This window comes from Lissotriton helveticus, chromosome 4_2 (assembly GCF_964261635.1).
Source record: "Lissotriton helveticus chromosome 4_2, aLisHel1.1, whole genome shotgun sequence".
Classification (NCBI taxonomy): domain Eukaryota; kingdom Metazoa; phylum Chordata; class Amphibia; order Caudata; family Salamandridae; genus Lissotriton; species Lissotriton helveticus.
Window position 1 is genome coordinate 136,258,969 of NC_136064.1, and position 22,107 is coordinate 136,281,075.

Genomic DNA, 22,107 nt, shown 5'->3' on the forward strand with positions numbered 1-22,107 from the left:
ATTTGCAAAGCCTCAACTGCTTGTGTATGGGGAGTGTGGCATGGCATGCTGATTTATGTGTTGGCTGCTTTGATGTATGTTCCTATGACTACGACTACCATGATGCATTGCAGGTGAGTACTGACATGTGTTCTGGATTGTGAATCAGTCACCCACATTGTGGAAGGGGCCAGGGAATGGGTGGGAATTCATGTCCTTGCATCTTACCTTTCTTTCTTGCAGCTCTGGCTGAGCTGTCATCATCCCCAATCCCGTGTATACATTCCGGCTCCATGGTGGATTCCACCAGCTGCTCCAGTTCAGTGAGGCTTGGTGCACGGCTCTTCCCACCACCTGTGACTGAGGATTCATTCCTCTGGGCTGCAATCTTCTTTTTGGTGGTGATCCTCAGATCATACCACCTTTTTTTGATGTCTTCTATTTCACGATGTGTGACTCCTAGGGCATTTAATTTGCTCTGGATCGCCAGCCAGGTGTTTCTCTTTACAGACTCTGCAACTTGCAGGGACTGTCTCCCAAAAAGCTGGCTGTAATGCTGCACTACCTCTTCCCCCAGCACCTGGAGCTCGGTTGTGCTGAATTTCAGCTTCCTTCTTCTGTCACCTCCATCCTTCTGGCCTTCCTTTGACTCCATGGTGATGCTCTGCTGGGCTCAGTGCAGCCTGCTCCTCTGTCTCCCCTCCAGCTCTCTCTGCAGTTCTGTAGCTCTGCACCTGCATGGGTGTGGTTACCTTCAGGTACTGGGGTGTGGTACTTGCATCTGATTGGTTGATTCATCTGTTGCTTTGTTGTGGGGTGTGGTGGGTGTCCCTGATTGGTTCACTGGCTCACATGTCTTCTATTCGAATTTTCGAGATCGGATTTTACCGAATCGGTAAATGCCGAATCGGTAATCTCCGATTCGGTATCTCCCATTCCTTCCTATGGGCCTGGAGCCCCATAGGGTTGAATGGGTGGTACCGAATCGGAGATTGCCGAATTGATGATTACCGATTCGGTATTTACCGAGTGTGGATTCAGAATGTTACCGAATCTGTATTTTTTACCGATTTTTTACCTACATACGGTTTTCCGATTCATAAATACCGATTCGGTATGAATCGGTATTTAAGAACCGGTAAAAAAAAAATTTCCTACATCGGGCCCTAAATCCTATGCTAAGTTCATGTTCCCAGTTCTAGAGCATCTTCTGAAATACGTAAGCGCCTCTGTAGCCACTTACTGGACCAGTGATTAACACATCACGGAAACAAGGCAGTGGTGAGAACACGCGCGAGAGCCCTCTGTCCCATCACACACGGACAACTCCTAGTGACCACTTTGGAGCAAAGTCCAGAGCACAGGAGCTTCCACACAGCACGTTCTTGATGGTGATGAACAGATCGCTGGTTGAGGATGCCCTGTGCCATCTCATGATGGAAACGTCACTCGTGGTCTGACCGCCAACAAGAGCTTAGCTCACCTGCTCTGGCAATCAGGGACCCCGCTAGGTGGGTGGCTACCAAAATAATCTTCTGGTTCAGCTACCGCCAAAGCTGTAGAGCCTCCAGGGCCCCAACCCACCGTACTTGTTGCAGTGTAGTATAATCTGTGGGAGCCTGAGCCTTCCTACTCTTGATGGTCGGTAGGAAGGATTTCAGGACCAGGGGAATTATCCGAAGCTCCCCAAGGTTGCTGTGGAGTTGGCTCAGCTAAAAACCAGAGGCCCCTGATCACCACCTCTCCAACCTAGAATCTGTGTCTCCATTACAAGGGTGACGTTCGGGTGGAGAAGGGAGAATGGACTGTCAACAAACATGCTGGTGCTGCTTTGCCACCACATAATGAGGTCCGGAGCTGTCTCTTGAGAGAGCTGAACAGAGTCTGAGATGTGCCTCACTACAGGGCACATTGAAACAGAGTTCACGTATGCTATCGGATGTACAGAACGAGAAGGATGCATGAGTCCAGGAACCCAAGAAGCCTCAAAACCATCCTCACCGAAACCACACCTGAACCCAAAACATCAGGATCTTTTCCTGAATGTCCCACCCGTGCTGCGGCAGTGGAAATGCCTTGAACGCTATCATGTCAAGGATAGCCGCTATGAAGTGAAGCTTCTGCGTAGGGCTTGTGTTCACTGATGGAAAACCGAAGGAGATCAAGAGCCTGGCCATTGTCAGGAGGTGGTCTGTGAATGGCTACTGAAGGCAGGCATGCTGCGGTCAATCATCAATGCACGGGAATAAATGTATCCCCGACCTTCGTGGATGATCTGCCACCATCGCCGTCACTTTGGCCTTCGACTTAATCTTCAAGCCATTGACCTGCTCCAAAAAGGCTTTCACCCGACGCACATTAAGGGCCATCTCCTAGACCATATTTTCAGTAATCTTGACAGTCTAAGAGTCGAAACACCTATACCTCTGCCTTGGACTGATCACCACTTAGTACCCTTTATATGGTCTACTAATACCCCCCCTACTTCACAAAATAATAATAGACACTGGGGTAGAAAATGGGCTTCGCTGCCCCTCTCAAAGTGGAAATCGGCTCTTACCGATCATTTACCTTCGAAGTCGATGTACCCCAGTACAGCCACCTCCAATTATGATAATTGGATTACCAACACCCTGGACCAGGTTCTCCCGAAAGAATCCTTGCACTCCATAAAATGATCTAAAGTAGCCCCATGGTACTCTTCTGTCCTGAGAACCATGAAACAGTTGTGTCGTAAACTGGAGAGAGCTTGGAGGCGAGAATATTCGCAATCCAAGAAAGCTGAGTATAGAGCCGCCATCAAAGCATATAAGAATGAATTGAAAGCCACACAAGCCCAATTCTATGACTCCAAAATCAACTTAGATGCAAACTCTCCCAAAGAAATCTTTAAAATCGCTAAGTCACTAATCTCTCCTCCTCCTGAGTGTCTTTCTTCGGTCGGCGCGCTTGCCCGATGCAACAACTTAGCAACCTTCTTCTCTCAGAAGATTCAGGCTATTTACTCATCTTTTCCCACTGATGCAAAGGATCTGGACACCTCCACAGGCACTAAGCCGCACTCTCCTGCTTCCTGTTCGCTCGATGAGTTCTCTCTTTTAGATCCTATCTCATTGGATACAATACTCTCTAAAGTAACCTCAGGATCCCCCAATGACCCTGCACCCCCGCAGACCCTTCTCAAAGTCATCAAGGCCATCCGTCCTGTCATCCTAGATGTCCTTAACTCCTCCATCACCTCTAGCTCGGTCCCAGCCCAGTGGAAATGTGCGATGGTTAAGGCCCTCTTAAAGAAGCCTACCTTAGACCAGAACAACTTGGCCAATTTTCGCCCTATCTCCCTTCTCCCCTGGATGAGCAAGCTGTTGGAGAGGCACATCAACAACATCTTAGTAGATTATTTGGAATCTAATAATCTGCTATGTGCCTCCCAGACGGGATTCCGCCCCCAACACGGAACCGAAACTGCTTTATTAGCAGTAACGGAAGAAACAAGATCTGTGCTGGACCGGGGAGGGAAAGCAGCCATTATATTATTAGACCTCAGCGCCGCGTTCGACACGGTTAACCATGCCACATTATTACATCGTTTAGTGGGCATGGGTGTGTCGAGCGCAGCCCTGGAATGGCTGACTTCCTTCCTGGACGAGCGCTTCTTCCAGGTGTTTGAGGGCGAAGCAGTATCCTCAAAACAACTATTGAGCTGTGGGGTTCCTCAGGGCTCGGCCCTGAGCCCCACGCTCTTTAATGTCTACATGAGCCCTCTAGCAGGGATAGTCCATCCCTTTGGTGTGCGTATTGTCACCTACGCGGATGATACCCAACTGGTGGTCTCCTTGGATCACACGGAGGGATCATCCAACACCTTGGGGCCCTGTCTAGAGGCTGTAGCCAAGTGGATGCATTCTTCGTGTCTCAGACTCAACGGGGAGAAGACAGAGATTATGCTGCTGGGCAATCTCGCACCAACCACTCTGGTTTCCATCTGGCCCGCCTGTCTTGGCTCCCCTCCCTCTCCCAAACCCCATATCAAGAGCCTCGGAGTCTGGCTCGACAAAGCACTAGATTTCTCTGTGCAGGCCACCAAAACGGCTTCCACCTGTGTCGGACTAATGAGAATGCTCCGGAAGATACTCCCACTGCTTCCTTTCCAGGCGAGGAGAATCATGGTTCAGGCCTTGATACTCTCCCACCTGGATTATGGAAATGCGTTATACCTAGGAGTTCCGGTAGCAGTGATCAACAGACTCCAAGTCACACAAAACTGCGCTGCCCGACTTTTGTTTAACATCTCCCGTTGGCAGTCAGCAAGGAAGGCCCTAAAAGAACTCCACTGGCTTCCAATAGCTGCCAGAACACACTTCAAGGCCATGTGCATTGTGCACAAAGCCTTCCACCGAACAGGCCCAGCCATCCTGCTCCCTTTTGTTGTCCCTTACACTCCATCGAGAACCCTCTGCTCCAGTGTCTTGCATCTAGCCACCACAACTAAAATCAATAAAGCTCGCTGGGGAGGCCGGGCTTTCTCACATATGGCGGCGAAGATGTGGAACTCTCTCCCGTTCAACCTCTGGGAGATCAACAACCGGATGGCTTTCAGGAAAGCGTTGAAAACTCACCTGTTTGTTAAAGCGTGTTAACTACCCCGGCCCTCGCCACAGTAATCAGTTAAAGCGCTGCGAGGCCTCTGGGTATGTACGCGCTATATAAATATAATTTTTCATTTCATTTCATTTTGTGAACACTCACAGGGCAAAGGATAAGTGAAAGGGGCTCATGGCAAATTGGAAGTAGTCTCACCCTGCTTAAACCTTCAGTACACTCTGTGGGACTGCAAATCTATCTAAGGCCTATCCTCCTCAAAGTGGGCATTCGCACAACAAATGAAGCCGTCTGTCAGCTCTACACGTTGGTATAAATAACAAATGGTCCCAGACTTATCAGAGAACACTAAGGAGTCAAATATACTTTGTTGCTTGAACAATCAGCACATGGTAATTAATACATAACCACAAAAAACATTTTTAAATTATGCACCAGGGAAAAAGGTGAGACACCCACTGATTTTTCGGTAGAAAACTTTGTTTTAGATATTCTCAAATAGACAAAGGAGGTAAAGACATTACCAACTATATACAAAATGGAAGGTTGCTCAAGGAAAGGGGTGCAGAGGAATAGTGTTCGTATGTGAAGTAGAGGGGAAGAAGAGACTTCCAAGTGAAAGTAATTAAACAAAAATAAATCCAACAGTTTTACAATCAACACTTGGATTTAGTGAAACATACACCAGTGTATTTGGGCCTGTCCAAAAAAACATCAGATACTGACGGGCTAAGAGCTTCCTTCTTTACTGTGACCCAACCGGGGAAAGCTCTGAAGAAATTTAATTTGCTCCAAATACAGGCCAGAGTTACCTTTAAGGCCCTATGCATTGGTCATAGGATCCTTAGCCAGAAGGGCCTGCGATCCTTGCTCCCCCTTCTCACTGGATATCGGCCTGCACGGGATTTGAGATAGCTGGGCTCTGCTAGGGTGATTGTGCCCAGGGTCCGGGAAGGTTCGAGCTGGAGGGAGGTCATTTGGCTTCCTGGCAGCTAAGGCTTGGAACGACCAGCCTGCGGATCTAAGGATCTGCGTGTCAGAGTCTCTGTTCCGTAAAAATTTAAAAACCTGGCTCTTCCGACACCCTTATGGTGGATGGAAGTAATGTTTTTGACTTCTACTGTTTGATAGTCATACGTGCAGGAAGGGTGGTAGTTCAGGGTAGTCGCTAGGGTTTTGAGGATGTTCTAGCGCGGGGACACTCCGTTGGAGTAACCAGGTGCTTTACAAGCTAAATAATTATAATAACTATATGGCAAGATAACCGAACCATAAAACTAGAATGAAATCAGTTCTTCACGATTCCTTCCTCACCACCTAAGGAGACCCCTCAAACTTGCTCAACACTCAAAGAAGACTGGTTTTCAAGGAATACCAGACACTGACCTGGAAGTGAAGGAGGATTCATGCCCTATTGTCCCTCCGTGCACTCCATATTCTCCAACAGCTAACTCAGAATTTTATGGAAATTTAAAGGGAACAATTAAGCATGTTGACTCTTGGATATTGAAAATAGTGAAAAGTTTTTCATTTATATTTTCTTCGGTAGATGTATTAAAAGTGTGGTGAAATCATGTGTATTTTTGCATTTTTTTTTTACATCTGCCTCCAAAAGGAGCCGATGTGTAAAGGCTACAGGACAACATTCTTCATACCTTCTGCTTGTGGCTCTTGAGTCCAGGAGGGCATCCAGGCGTTCGAGCCGCCAGCTTTGGAGGTACGTCCAACAGCTTCACCTGCCAAATACCCCTCGACCAACTGCACCGCTGCATCGAGAGTCCGCACGTGCTGCTGGGTCAACCACTCGGCAGCCTGCGCTGGTAGGATTTTTATGAACTGCTCGATGATGATGCGCTCCAAGATGTCATCGGGGCTGCGGATCTCTGGTTTCAGCCACCTCCGGCCCAGGTCCTGCAGCGTATGGGCCACCATACTCGGCTTTGATCCCGCTGTGAAGCCGACACTGCGGAACTTCTTCCGATAGCTTTCCTCAATCATGCTTGTGTGATCAAGAAGGGCTTCCTTTAGCTGATCATAATCCTCAGCAGTATAAAAGGGCAGTGACTGGTAAATAGCGTAGGCCTCCTCTGAAAGGAAGGGAGCCACGCGCATGGCCCACTGCTCCTTCGGCCAAAGTGCATGCGTCGCAGCAGACTCAAATGCGGAAAGGAAGACCTCAGGATCATCGTCTGCTCCCATCTTGCTAAGAGTAACTCCTTGGATAGTTGTTTGCAGTCTTACTGGACCTTCTGGTGTGGGTTCTCCCAGGCTGCTTTCCGGCTTAGCTGTTTCTCTGGTCTCATCCAGAGGGTCTTCCATCGCTCCAAGAGAAGCCATCTCAGTTTTCACAGTAGAGTCGCTTTGCTGGTCCATAACCGGAGACGCCTGAGGATTAACATGAGGATGTGCTTGCATGTCACCAATAGCAGCCGCCTCCGTTTTCACAACAGAATTATTAAGAGGGTTCTGCTCCGTTTTCACACCAGCATCCGCGTCTAATTCCCTCAACAGAGACTCCGCTGTCTTGAAAAACGAGAGCTCTTCCTGTCTCACAACCACAGTCTCCTCCATTCTCCCATTCGAAGCCTTTAGTTTCTTCACACCAGAAGCATCTTCCCTTTGTCGAGCTAGAGGCACTCGGCTTCCTTCAAGTACCAGCCGAGAGGTCGGCCGCTTGCCTTTCCTCTTTGCAGACATGGCAGCTTCCAATGAGGCGCCTTGAAGCAGGTCCTTCGGTTCAAGAGTAATGTCTCAGTTGTGCGGTGTGGGCGGGTTCTTTGTAGGTTGCGTGCGTAGACCCATCTGTTGTCTGCCTGCACACCTGCTAGAGGCCTAGAAGCACAAATGACAAAAGAAAAGAAAATATTCACTATTTAGGTTAATACACATTATTAAAAAACAAGTTTCCTGTACAATAATAATTCTGCTTACAACAGAAGTACTACCCAAAATGTTTACACTATTGTATTTTCAGTTTTTCATTTTAGTTGACCTCTTCGACTACTGTTCTTCGGTATCTTCTCTGTCATTTTAAGACGGGACAAATGTCACACTTATCACCTCTAGCTCACACTATTCTCACACTATTCTGGATGCAATGTGTACATACTCTTAACTTCAGTCCTTACATATGTAGCAGGAAAAAGCAGAATCCTCATAGGGGGTCCTTAAATTTAGCACAGACATGGAAGGAAAGGAAAATGTCTGCAGAGAAGACATGTCAGGACACATGGCTAGGAAAGTAGATGACCGTCCCTTTCATCTTTACTTTGCTGCAGACTTCACTGCTAGGTGAATCACACGGTAACCAGAGGCCAGACACTGATGCTATCATGCAACATGGCAGGAAAATGCAAAAGATGTCAGGCTGAAGCTGGTGTGAAGGGACTGAAGGTCTAAGGCGCGGCCAGCAGGAAGTACCTCTGAAGCTTCCCAAACATGCAGGGATGTTTCCAGGACTACATGTGGCCTCAAGCAGACCACTGGGACACAGATGGTTCAAATCCAAGAAAGTTAACCTGAGCAGGTCCACTGAGAATATATTATTCGCCTGCAGTTGAATCCATGGAACAGAGACATAAACCATCTTATCTTTAATTTGCAGTTTTCTACGTATGTATGTACATATGTTTGTATGCATGTATGTGTGTGTACATATGTATGTAACTTTGTATGTGTGTGTATGTATGTATCTATGTGTGTACGTATGTGAGTGTGTATGTATCTGCGTGTGTGTACGTATGTGTGTGTATGTGTGTACGTATGTATGCATGTACGTATCTATGTGTGTGTGTGTGTGTGTGTGTGTGTGTGCATGTATGTATGTGGTAGTCCTATGACCTGAGCCTAGACAAATGCAGCGGAGAGCTGCACGAAAGGTCAAAGAGTAAGAGGAGAGGAAGCTTGGTTGTGGAGGGTTTCTGCGTTGTGATGTAGTGTTCCTTAACCCCTTCCACGCTCATGACTGAGCTGGGCTCGTCATGAGGTAGCCTCCTCGCACGCTCATGGCGAGCCCAGCTCGTCACGTAACATGCGTTTCCGCAAATCTCAGCGTGCGAGCGGAATTCCGCCCGCACGCATGCGGTTAAAGAGGGGCGCCTTTCACTCCTTACTGAACTGGAGGAGTCCTTATGTCGTATGTGTACACGGGAAGCGGGAAGAGGTGCTCGAGTGCTTAGCTGAGAGCAAAACAACAAAGAGCAACATGCACATCAGGGACAAGAGAATGATCCTGTTTTGTAAAGAAAGAAAGTCTTATTTAAACATTCCTTAAAGTCTATCAAATAAACAATAGGTGGAAAAACAACAAGTTTTCCTAAATTGAAGTACAGAATATGCACAAATGGCAAAGCTTTCTATTTTAATTTGGAGCTTTTATGGTCCCTGGTGAAGCCAATTCACTGTATATTATGTTATTTTCAAAGGAGGTTTCTCAACAATGCACTGAGGATTTAGGAGGAAAAGAGGAGGAGTAGGACTTAGCAGGAGACGTAATATTTGTGCATAAATGAAAAGTATGTTCCTTACTTCACACACTTTATGTGCCGGATGTAGAGTCAAAATAGTATTTTACTTTAATATTGACTCCAGAATATAACGCTACCAGGAGATGAAGTACCAAAATACTCTAGGCTTACTTTAATTAATTGTGCATACATGTACAGTTATATACATCTACCAACAAATACAATAATGCGCACTCTCTGGAGTCTTTGCAAAAAAATAATTTATTCCAGGTTACGCGTTTCGGAAGCGAAATTCCTTGGTCACACGAGGAAACCATGATACTGTGAAGTTCACATCGTGATCAAAAACATCAACTGTACAGTTTAAAAGATGAGTTATGAAATTGTGTCATCAGTATTATACAGCGGCAAAGTGGCGCGCAAGCCTTCACTTGCTAACTATGTACGCATAGCAAGATGGCGCTCCGATATGTGCCGGCAACCTATCTTGTGAACAGATTATGCTATTGCGGCACCTAAAAAGGACTCCGTGTAGGGACTCCTAAAAAAACGTACCGTTGCAGTACGCCGCATGGCAAAGAACAGTGTCTCCACTAAACTACAAAGTAGCGCTCCGTGCCCAAGTGGTGCTGCGCTGCAAGGGCGGCTACTGATATACTAGTTGCATCGATATGTGCCCTGAAAATAGTGCAAGAATAGTCAAAGATATGTCAGCCAGAGATCCACTATAAATTAATTGTCTGCTAGCAGCATATGTAACCCGGAATAATAAATAAATAATAAAATGACAAATCTTTGACTATTCTCGCACTATTTTGCACATATTGGAGCGCCATCTTGCTATGCGTACATAGTTAGTAAGTGAAGGCGTGCGCGCCACTCTGTCGTTGTATAATACGGATGACACAATTTCATAACTCATCTTTGTAAACTGTACAGTTGATTTTGTGATGTTTATTTGAAGATGTATTGTTTTGCACTTTGTACATTCAAAAATGGCGACTGTTCAGAGACCTAGCAGTCTGCTTTCCATTTCCTGTTTTTGATCACGATGTAAACTCCACAGTATCATGGTTTCCTCGTGTGACCAAGGAAGTTCGCATCCGAAGCGCGTAACCTGGAATAAACTCTTCTTTTGCAAAGACTCCTGAGAGTGAGCATTATTGGATTTGTTGGTAGAATTATTTGCCGATTTGTGCACCGCCGGCTTTGTCGCGCCACCGATCAAAGGGCGGAGTTTCAAGAAGGGGCAAAGGACTTTGTGTATATATATATATACATTGCATGTTCTCCTAAGAATAAAAGATGGCAAAAACGGAACTTACCTGTGATGGGCTTTCTTAACAGCAGGCAACTCTTGTTGGATGGATTTGCGGCCCCGCCTGAGTCGCGAGAAACGCCCCGCTGCACTCTGTGCAGCTCTGCTTCGGCGCTAAACGACGCTGGGGCACGAGGAACAGGTTTGGCCTTGGAGGACTGTGAAAGGCATGACAAGCATCTCCAGTGCTTAGCAACCCACTTGGGATTTATAAGTACTTTATTTGAAGAGAGAGCACAACGCTCCACTCTGAGAAATATCAATGAACTCTAAAGACCAGCAGGCCACAGTGTGGCCACGCCCACCTGGGCGGGAGAAGTAATTTATAATGTGTGCTCTCTCCGTCGCAGATTGACCAGCAGCCCTTGTTAAAGTGAGGAGAAATCACGAAACGCGTTGGGCAGGACAATTCATTTGTGCGAGGCGCTGACAGCTGCTTGAACATTGCATGTCCTCCTAAGAATAAAAGATGGCAAAAACGGAACTTACCTGTGATGGGCTTTCTTAACAGCAGTCCACTCTTGTTGGATATATATATATATATATTCACTGAAAAAACCATAGGTTATAGACCATATATAGTTAGGAATTTGCATTTACACAACCTTGAAAATTCACTGAAAAAACCATAGGTTAGAGACCATATATAGTTAGGAATTAGCATTTACAAAACCTTGAAAATTCACTGAAAAAAACATAGGTTAGAGACCATATATAGTTAGCTGGACATTTTATTGACATAAAACCAATGAAATTCCATATATAGTTAGTTGCACTAACTATATATCGCGCACCCGCAATCCACTGCTGATGATGTCACATATTACATCATTCATGACATGGTCAGTGACATCACTGATGACATCACTGATGACATCTCAAATGACATCACTGATGACATCTCAAATGACATCACTGATGACATCACTGATGACATCTCATTTGACATTACTGATCACATGACTGATGACATCATTCATGTGATAATACGATGAACCTCTTCAGACTCTAATATAACCTTAGATACACTCAGTGTAAACAGACACTCACAGACTGTCACTCATCCATGGAGTTACTCAGACACTTAGTCAGTCATACAAAGAATCAATCACACCTCCATTTCCTCAACTATACAGTTATACACACCTTACTTATTCAAACATATACTAAAACATATTTACTCTCTTATACAATCCCTGATACAAGTTCACAATGATCCATACAGCCACTCACTCATTCACTGGCTCTTATGCACAGTTATTTATATATGTCAACTCTCACATGTACTGTGTTTTACATATGTACTTACTTTGACATGTAGCACTGAGATATCTATTCACTCACCAATACACTGATGCACACAGTCAACCGCCCATACAGCTGTTTCCACATGCACTTTTGAACTCATACATCTAGTGAATCAACTGCTCACACATCTATGCACAGAGTCATACACCTCCCAGCCACCCACACACACACTCAATCTCCCATACAAATACTTGGGCAACCAATCAATAACCCATATAGTTACTCATATAGCTAATGATCAACACATGCAGCAGTTTACAGAACAACAGACATAATGATGCACAAATTAAGACAGTTTAGTCACTAACCCATGCACTCAGTGAGACACATTTAATCACTCACTCATACAGTCAGTCACGCACCTACTAAATCCTTCATCCAGACACTTATACATCCACTCAAGACATATTTTAACTTTAGAGAAAAATACAGTCACTGGATGTTGTCATCAGTGATGTCATCAGTGATGTCATTTGAGATGTCATCAGTGATGTCATCAGTGATGTCACTGACCATGTCATGAATGATGTAATATGTGACATCATCAGCAGTGGATTGCGGGTGCGCGATATATAGTTAGTGCAACTAACTATATATGGAATTTCATTGGTTTTATGTCAATAAAATGTCCAGCTAACTATATATGGTCTCTAACCTATGGTTTTTTCAGTGAATTTTCAAGGTTTTGTAAATGCTAATTCCTAACTATATATGGTCTATAACCTATGGTTTTTTCAGTGAATTTCAATGGTTTTTTAATAGCAAATATCATAAGCTGTTGAATGTCAAGTACGTGGTAAGTGAAAACATTTTCGTGTTTATGCACACTGATCTGCTTTGAATGGTGCCCCCCCCCCCTCATTTCTATTAGGAGTACTCTCTCTTTGCACATAGTGAAGGGTAGTTAACGCAGGCCTTTGCCCCCGTTGTAATCCGTCGTGCCTGCTTCTCTCTCCATTTGATTGATTGTTATCCAAGCATTTACTGTTTTAGAATTGGTTCTCTTTGGTTCATTCTCTATTTACAAACAAACACAGAGTCGCAATACTCTGTTTAGTCTTTGCAGATAACGAAAAATCGTGTAAAAAAAAAAGAAAAGGAATCGAGCAAAATCAGTAGGCCACTAATGGGATCTCTTTTTGACCTCGCTAAAATAGAAACATTAGGAACAACCCCTCATGACAAATACAAAACTAGTGAAATGAACTGAACTCCACACAATGATGGCTGCAAAACAGCTCAGCTCCGCCACCCACCCCGCCCAAAATAACGATAAAGAGCGGCTGCCATGATTGGTTGCGGAATGGCCACGACGGAGCTACGAAATGGTGCTGCTCTCATGCTAACCCCAGCTTCAGTCTGAAACATCCAGAAACACTGTAGACTACCAATTCGATCAGTTCCGGTAGCGCCCCAATGTAACCCGGTAGAGAAAAACTAGCCCTCCCCTCTTTGACTAATGGTTCTTGTTGCCTGTCCCTTCTGTTGTCATTTAACAGAACTATTTAGCCTGCTGAAAGGGGTTGTGTTCCGACCGCTGGTTGGTGGAGACATTTTGACTATATTCTGTACCTGCGTTGTCGCATAATGCGTCATATGACGCGCCGCGTTAGCGCATCCGGAAGTCATCCGGGGCGCGCAGCGCGTAACGTAAGCATAACAAGTCATGTGACTTGTTAATAAAACTTTTCATTGGTTCATTTTACTTTTCTTATTCTAATGATGAAAGGCTTGGTCATATGACCTAAAAATTACGCTTTTTATTACTTCCGAACATTATTTTTTCTTAAATATATGTTATAATGTTCCAGGCTAATGTACTTTCCCGGAAAATTTACAACTGTCCTGCAAGTAAAATATATTCTTTTTTCGAGAAAAAGAGCGTTTCTTCGTCCCATGACGGAGCCGTTGAGCAAAAGAGGGTCGACCTGCTGTCTTAGTCGCCGATACGCCTGAATATGAGATTCTTATCGATCACTTTATGTTGCAGGAATAGAAAACACAACAGCCCTTGACCATTTATCTTTACTGCGTTCCTTCGTATTATACCTTTTACCCTTCATGTAATTGGTCTGCTTTATTTCACTTGCCTTTTAATGATTCTAAAACAGTGACTATTATTAAAAACTTTACCAATGTATATACTACTACCATGTTTTCTTTTAAAAACCTTTATTGTGAAAATTTCATTATACAAATACGAGCCTATAACCACGTGGGCCGGCCACGGAGCAAACTGTAATCGTATATGATGAGTAGACATTTACACTGTAGAGGAACGTAACGGGCGGGCCATTAGGTTGCAAGAACTAAGGTGTCTAACAGTTACGGAATCGGTGGACGTACATTTTATAATTAAAATACGACAGGGCCAGTTACAATAAAATTATCTAGATATACATTTGCGGGCAAGTACCATGGGTGACGTTAATTCGAACTTTCAATAGTACAGTAATCAATAACACATCAGAACTTAATATCAATAGGGATGTCGAAATATTCAATCAATTCTCGTCCCCGCCCGCCATGTGCTTCAAAACTGCATACGTATCTCGTGATTTCAAGGTTCTGCAACCAGTACACAACAAGGAGTTACGAGTCCCATTTATTCCGGCGCCATTTTGGGCGAGGACGGGCAGGTCCAGGATATAGTCAAAATGTCTCTACCAACCATCGACTATGATGATGTTCATATGCTGTATTTATTAGAGTAACACTCATCTGTCCACATGAAATTAATTTGCCACAATCTAAACATGTCATTTTAATCTTTCCAAAGTTCTTCTAAATATTTGGGACCGTTTCCCTTGCCTCTGATGCTGTCAGTGCCACTTCTTTGATGAATGTACTAGCAGGTCAGGGGTTCTCCTCCAAATCTCTCTTTTATGCAGCACTATAATTAATTGGTGCCACCTCTCCATATGACGATGCATGGTATAGTTACCATAACTATATTTTTTTTCGGTTCCTCTGGAGAGTTCATCGTGGCAGATGAAGCGTGTAACGTACCGGGCATTTACCTTTTTTTGCATGTACAGGAAAGGAAAAAAAAATCGAGCGTCCGAGTTCTAAGGTGTCCCAGGGCCATTTTAATGGACCAGGCCCAAATCCAAAGAACAGGCCGCCATTTTGAGAGTCCTGTTGCAGCCGCCTGTCGCTGTAGCATCAAGAGCAGCCGAAACTCAGCTGAATGGCAACTGAAACGGTAAAGGGGCGCCCCACTACAGCAGACGAGCCTCCACCTAGGAAGGCCCGTTCACGCCGCCTCCCCCCCCCCCTTCGGGCAGCCCACGCCGTTATTCGGAGCAGTATTGTAGGATGGCCACACCAGTGCGGCAACTTGCTAGACATCACCTCGGTGGTAACCGAATCTCAACGCCTTGTGGTGTCTTCTATTCAGAAAACATTGTTATGCTGCCTTCGACCTATTCGCCGCAAGTGCGCATGCAACTCAGCTGCATAGCTTGCTAGACACCACCTCGGTGCTAACCGAATCTCAGCGCCTTGTGGTCTCTTCTATTCCAAAAAAATTGTTGCGCTGCCTTTGGCCCCATTCGCACATCGGTCCGCTACTGACGCCATCTCACAGGCTAATGGGGCGCCCCACGCCGAGTTTCAGCATTGTAGGATGACCACACCAGTGCACCTTACTAGACACCACCTCGGTGCCATCCGGATCTCGGCGCCCCACTGCAGATGAAGTGCCTCTCAACTATGAAACCACCACGGTGACATCCGGATCTTGGCGCGTTGTGCTGCCTTCGGCCTATTCGCACATCGGTCCGCTACTGACGCCATCTCACAGGCTAATGGGGCGCCCCACGCCGAGTTTCAGCATTGTAGGATGACCACACCAGTACAGCAACTTGCTAGACATCACCTCGGTGCCATCCGGATCTCGGCGCCCCACTGCAGATGAAGTGCCTCTCAACTATGAAACCACCACGGTGACATCCGGATCTTGGCGCGTTGTGCTGCCTTCGGCCTATTCGCACATCGGTCCGCTACTGACGCCATCTCACAGACTAATGGGGCGCCCCACGCCGAGTTTCAGCATTGTAGGATGACCACACCAGTACAGCAACTTGCTAGACATCACCTCGGTGCCATCCGGATCTCGGCGCCCCACTGCAGATGAAGTGCCTCTCAACTATGAAACCACCACGGTGACATCCGGATCTTGGCGCCTTGTGCTGGTTCCGGCCTATTCACACATCGGTCCGCTACTGACGCCATCTCACAGGCTAATGGGGCGCCCCACGCCAAGTTTCAGCATTGTAGGATGACCACACCAGTACAGCAACTTGCTAGACATCACCTCGGTGCCATCCGGATCTTGGCATCTCAACGCCTAGTGGTAGCTTCCATACAGAAAATATTGTTGCGCTGCCTTTGGCCCCATTCGCACATCGGTCCGCAACTGACACCATCTCACAGGCCAACAGGGCGCCCCACGCCGACTTTTACCATTGTAGGATGGCCACACCAGTACAGCAACTTCCTAGACATCACCTCGGTGCCATCCGGATCTTGGCATCTCAGCGCCTTGTGGTGTCAGTCAGAAAATATTGTTGCGCTGCCTTTGGCCCCATTCGCACATCAGTCCGCTACTGACACCATCTCACAGGCCAACAGGGCGCCCCACGCCGACTTTTACCATTGTAGGATGGCCACACCAGTGCCACAACTTGCTAGACACCACCTCGGTGCCATCCGGATCTTGGCATCTCAGCGCCTTGTGGTGTCTTCTATTCCGAAAATATTGTTGCGCTGCCTTTGGCCCCATTCGCACATCGGTCCGCTACTGACGCCATCTCACAGGCCAACGGGGCGCCCCACGCCGACTTTCAACATTGTAGGATGGCCACACCAGTGCGGCAACTTACTAGACACCACCTCGGTGCCATCCGGATCTTGGCGCGTTGTGCTGCCTTCGGCCTATTCGCACATCGGTCCGCTACTGACGCAAACTCACAGGCCAACGGGGCGCCCCACACCGACTTTCAGCATTGTAGGATGGCCACACCAATGCTGCAACTTGCTGGACACCACCTCGGTGCCATCCGGATCTTGGCGCGTTGTGTTGCCTTCGGCCTATTCGCTCATCGGTCCGCTACTGACGCCGCCTCACGTGCCAACGTATTTTCTCCGCATTTTATACCCTATGCCGCATAACAGGTCATGTGACTTGTTTATAAAACTTTTCATTGGTTCATTTTACTTTTGGTTTCCTAATGATGGAAGGCTTGATCATATGACCTAAAAACAACACTTTTCATTGGATGAAAACTTTTTTTTTTCCCCAAACCATGAAAGCCCCACCTTGTTTCTGGATGTTTCAGACTGAAGCTGGCGTCAGCATGAGAGCACCACCATCTCGTAGCTCCGTCGTGGTCATTCCGCGAGCAATCATGGCAGCCGCTCCCCACCAGAAGCCTACAGGAGTCGGGGGCCCCCAAAACTTTTGATGAATCCTCAAGGCGGAGGGGACGCTTTCGAGAATGGGGTCCAAGACCTAGCAGACAAGCGTCCGATTTCCAAGGTGTCCCAGGGCCATTTCAGTGGACCAGGCCCAAAAAGGAAACAGCCTGCCGCCATTTTGAGAGTCCTGTGACAGCCGCCTATCGCTGCACCGCAAGAGTGGGCGCAACTCAGCTGAATTGCGGCTTTTGACACAGTGGACCAAAAACGGACGGAATGGCAACTGAAACGGTAAAGGGGCGCCCCACTACAACAGATGAGACTCCACCTGGAGAGGCCCGTTCACGCCGCCTCCCCCGGGGCGCCCCACGCCGTTATTCGGAGCAGCATTGTAGGATACCAAAACCAGTGCGGCAACTTACTGGACATCACCTTGGTGCCATCGTTCTGCTGCCTTGGAACTATTCGCACAACAGTTTGCTACTGATGACCCACCCCCCGCGACGCCCCACGCCAGAAATCTGGACGTTGTGCTGCGTTGGGACTATTCGCACAGCCGACCGCTACTTCGTTGTTTTTCCCTATAAATGTTTATATGTTATTACTGTTTTTGTTTTCTTGTATATATTTATAAGTTATTAAAGTTTTATAATCTTACTACTTTGTCGGAGTGCTATATATTTTTAATGTGACACATAATTGTAAAAACTTTGATGTACAAAGAGTCATCCCTGGAATCTTCCGCTTCAGGCTCGGTCCCCTCCCCAATCACAATACAGAATGGTTTTCAGATAATAGGAACGCGTCTGCTGTGACGGATCTCATCGAGTGTGGGCCTTGATCTACTATAACTCCTTTGAAGAGGGGTGATTCTTTACAGCTGGAGCCATAAACTACATCTGCAGGGCTAGCTGATACCCTAGGACCGGCCTGGACAATCGGACACAGAGGTAAAGGAGTGTCAGAGGGTGCGGTAGTGAATAGGGCGAAAGGGAGGTGTCGGGCGGGCACAGGGTGTGATTCTCAGGTAAGAGCAGCGCAGATGGGGGGAGGTTTATTACCCATGCATAAGACAGAGAGCGGGGGTAACCACTGCCTGGGGGAGATGCTTGCGAGGGTGGGGAGCCATGCTAAGGATCGACAGCGTGCACAGAGTGGGTCTGGTCAAGGCATCTAAAATGACTGCCGTGCACGACAAAAGTGTGGCATTTGAAAAAAGACAAGATGGCGCAGACAATGTTTTTCAACACTTCCTGATTTCCTTCGAATCGAACGTTAACAGACGTTGGGGCATATTACCAAAGTTAAGCGATATTTATCCCTAACGATGCTTAGCAACGATTTTTTTACCGCTAAGCATCGTCAGAAATTATCGCAGATAAACCTTGCTATTATCAAGGTTTATCGCAAATACGATAAAAAACGACCGCAATGCATTAATATTGCTGAAAACTCAGCGATATTCATGCATTACCGAGCTAATGCTCTTAGCCATGTTATCCACCTCCCATTGGATAACATGGCTAAGAACTGCTCAGGGCAGGTGCTAGCTTTTGGAGATATTCGCGCTTATCGCGAATATTTCCAAAAGTTGATAATAGGAGATAGCGATGTTAGCGACTGTTTCCAGTCGCTAACATCTTGGCATGCCCACTTTGCATGTCATTAGTGATAAATATCACTCACATGCAAAGTGGGGCCCAAGATGGTCGCTATCTCCTACTAGCCGTCGCTAACTGGTGTTAGCAACAGCTAGGTAATACAGATATAATTTTATCTCCGCGAAGCGGAGCGCTGTTACAGATATATATCTTGTTTTTGAACGTTAATTTCTCAAAATCCACTGAAGCACATATATTGAGACCTAGCAAAGGCACATCGAGCTACCAGTCCCTACAATTTTGCCAAGTTTCGTGCAAATCCATTCAGCCGTTCGATTATTATTATTATTTTTTTTTTTGCCCCGCGGGGCCCTTTTAAAACCTCCACATCAAACCTAAGAGGTCAAGGAGGATCTACTATGCCCCCTTATGGTCATTTGCCCCTTCGCTTTGGCCTCCTCTTGTCTCTCGATCCTACCGAGAGACAAGATGGCGGCCGCTACGGACTGTTTGCAATGTTTACAGACGCCGGAGAACCAATCAGCTTCGCAAACCTCCGTTACGCGAAGCGGAGCGCTGTTACAGATATATATCTTTTTTTGAACGTTAATTTCTCAAAATCCACTGGAGCACATATATTGAGACCTAGCAAAGGCACATCGGGCTACCAGTCCCTAATATTTTACCAAGTTTCGTGCAAATCCATTCAGCCGTTCGATTATTATTATTATTTTTTTTTTTGCCCCGCGGGACCCTTTTAAAACCTCCACATCAAACCTAGGGGGTCAGCGAGGATCTACTATGCCCCCTTATGGTCATTTGCCCCTTCGCTTTGGCCTCCTCTTGTCTCTCGATCTTACCGAGAGACAAGATGGCGGCCGCTACGGACTGTTTGGAATGTTCACAGACGCCGGAGAACCAATCAGCTTCGCTTCACAAAGCTCCGTACCGCGAAAAGTCCGCGAACCGGAGCGCTGCCCGGTCCGCTGTTACAGATATATATCTTTTTTTGAACGTTAATTTCTCAAAATCCACTGGAGCACATATATTGAGACCTAGCAAAGGCACATCGGGCTACCAGTCCCTACAATTTTGCCAAGTTTCGTGCAAATCCATTCAGCCGTTCGGGCTAAAAGTGAGGCCAACCGCCCTATGGAAAACTCAATGTTAAAAACACGTTTTGGGACCCCCCTTTTTTCTCGGCCCCCCCTTGACGAACCCCCCCCAAATTTTCAAGGGCTGCTCAGAAACAAAATGTGCCATTTTCCTGAAAATTTCAGCCAATTCCGTCCACAAACGCCAAAGTTATTAGACATAGAATTTTCAAAAATCCCATAGAGAAAAAATCCTAACTATATATACCTACTGGCGACCGCCAGTAGGTAATATATATATATATATATATATATATATATTCAGTATGTAGACGTCCAAAGACCAGCAGCTGGAAAAGTAGACGATGCAAGACCCATAGATAGTGCAACATTATTTTTATTCAAAGACCCAACACCAGTCCGCCATGACGCGTTTCGGCTTCACCAAGCCTTGATCACATGACACTGTCATGGGGGCTGATCACCCATTTTAAAGTGCACACAGTTAATTAGCATAATGGAACTAGAAAAGTTACTATTGCAATCCTTGACGCTTGTCGCATAAGGTAAGGGTTTAACCACATCCTAACAGCCTAAACCTACAATCAACACAAAATGTTTATGCGAAAACAATCAGTTCAAATTGGCTTTACCATACAGATTGCACACTGTGGTATATGCGAGGCAATTACGAATAATATAAAAACATTTACGTAATTATACTGCCTTAAAACAATATATATTCCCATTAATTGCCCCAACTGCTGTAGTGTATATATTTTTTTCTCTACCATGTGCTTATATACCAGCAACAGAAAAAAAATATATTAAAAAAACCCACGTCTTGATGCCAGAACATGTATAAACAGTATAATACATATTATTTAAAAGACTAGCAAGACTCCCAGCCCAAGTGGGCATAAAGTACAATAGATCAACTACGTCTGTGTGCAGCATTGCAATGTAAACCAATAACGCCCAAGTGGGCAAGAAACACTGTGCAAAATGCGCTCTAATCATTGTGCAAGATTGCAAAACATAGTCCATTATGCATTTCATATAAACGTGCTACCTGTGAATTTAAAATCATAAGTAAGATGTTAAATTTCATGTAATTATAGTCATGTGGAGGACTTGTTCATAGGGTAATTCGTAATTATTTGCTACCGTTTGCTCAGTAGTAGCAAATAACAACACTTACTGCTGTTAATACAGTACACCGTCAGTACAATTACTAGGAAGCCGCCTGTTCATAAATGAGTGTAACAATCTTCACTGTTATTAAGCCCGTTAGGTATCTTCGAGTCAAGGAGGATAATATGCCTAGTCTCCAACTTCCTAAGGAAGGCCTCCCTGTCTCCACCTCTTCTCTGTGGGGGTGCAGTGTCAATCACAAAATAAAGCAAAAGTGAAGCATTTCTAGCATGGACCTTATCAAAATGCCTTGCGACCGGATACGCTGGATCTGCATTAGTAATGGCTCGCAGGTGTTGTAAGATCCTTTTGTACACATGTGGTCTGGTGCTCCCCTCATACCTCAGACCACAGGGACATTCTAGTACATAAACTGCGTATTCCGATCTGCAGTTCAACTTTTGCTTAATCTTGACAGGACAGGGAAACAGTGCGGACAGGTATTCTGACCTGCTAACTCCATTTTTGCACGCCTTACATGTGGAACAGCGCAGAAAGCCTCTGCTGCCGTCAAGCCACGATCCCGTGGTTATTTCAGGTCTGCTAGAGACAAGACTGTCCTGCATAGACCTAGCTTTTCTGAAGGTGATGTTAGGAGATTTGTTAAGCAATTTCCCAATTATCGGATCACTATTGATCAAAGGCCAATGGTGTTTTATGATTTTGTGTATGGCCTGATGTTGGTTACTGTATCCAATAATTAAGCGAACTTCATTGTGTGCTGTTTGTTTGTGGACTCTGACCGAACTTATGCCTGGGTCCAACAAGGTCTTTCTGTCACATTTGTTCGCTCTTTTCATGGCACTATCTATGCACGAGTTCGTATAACCCCTATCCAGGAATCTGGCCCTGCATGCATTCTGTGCTCTCTCACAATCAGTACTATTGCTACAAATTCTCCTGATACGGAGCATTTCCCCATAGAGGATACTCCTAATCAAATGTGCAGGATGGTGACTGCTCGCATGTAGTAAGGCATTACCAGCCGTAGGTTTGCGGTGGAGCCTGCTTTCCAACTGACCATTGTTGATAAAGAATTCAACATCTAGGAACACAACAGTTTCCTCACTCATATTACTGGTAAACTGTAAGTTTAGTCTGTTTACATTCAGTTCCTCTATAAA

General features: G+C 45.8%; 1 protein-coding gene across 5 annotated transcripts in view; it reads right to left on the bottom strand.

Moving 5' to 3' along the window:
- LOC144752258 (uncharacterized) overlaps nt 1-22,107 on the bottom strand; it is a 250,705-nt gene that overhangs the window by 102,404 nt on the left and 126,194 nt on the right. For all 5 annotated transcript variants that reach the window (XM_078640268.1, XM_078640269.1, XM_078640270.1 and 2 more), the window contains one exon: nt 6,237-7,413. In XM_078640268.1, the coding sequence (XP_078496394.1) occupies nt 6,237-7,278 (1,042 nt within the window). In that variant the 5' untranslated portion in view covers nt 7,279-7,413. The remainder of the gene's footprint in view (nt 1-6,236; nt 7,414-22,107) is intronic.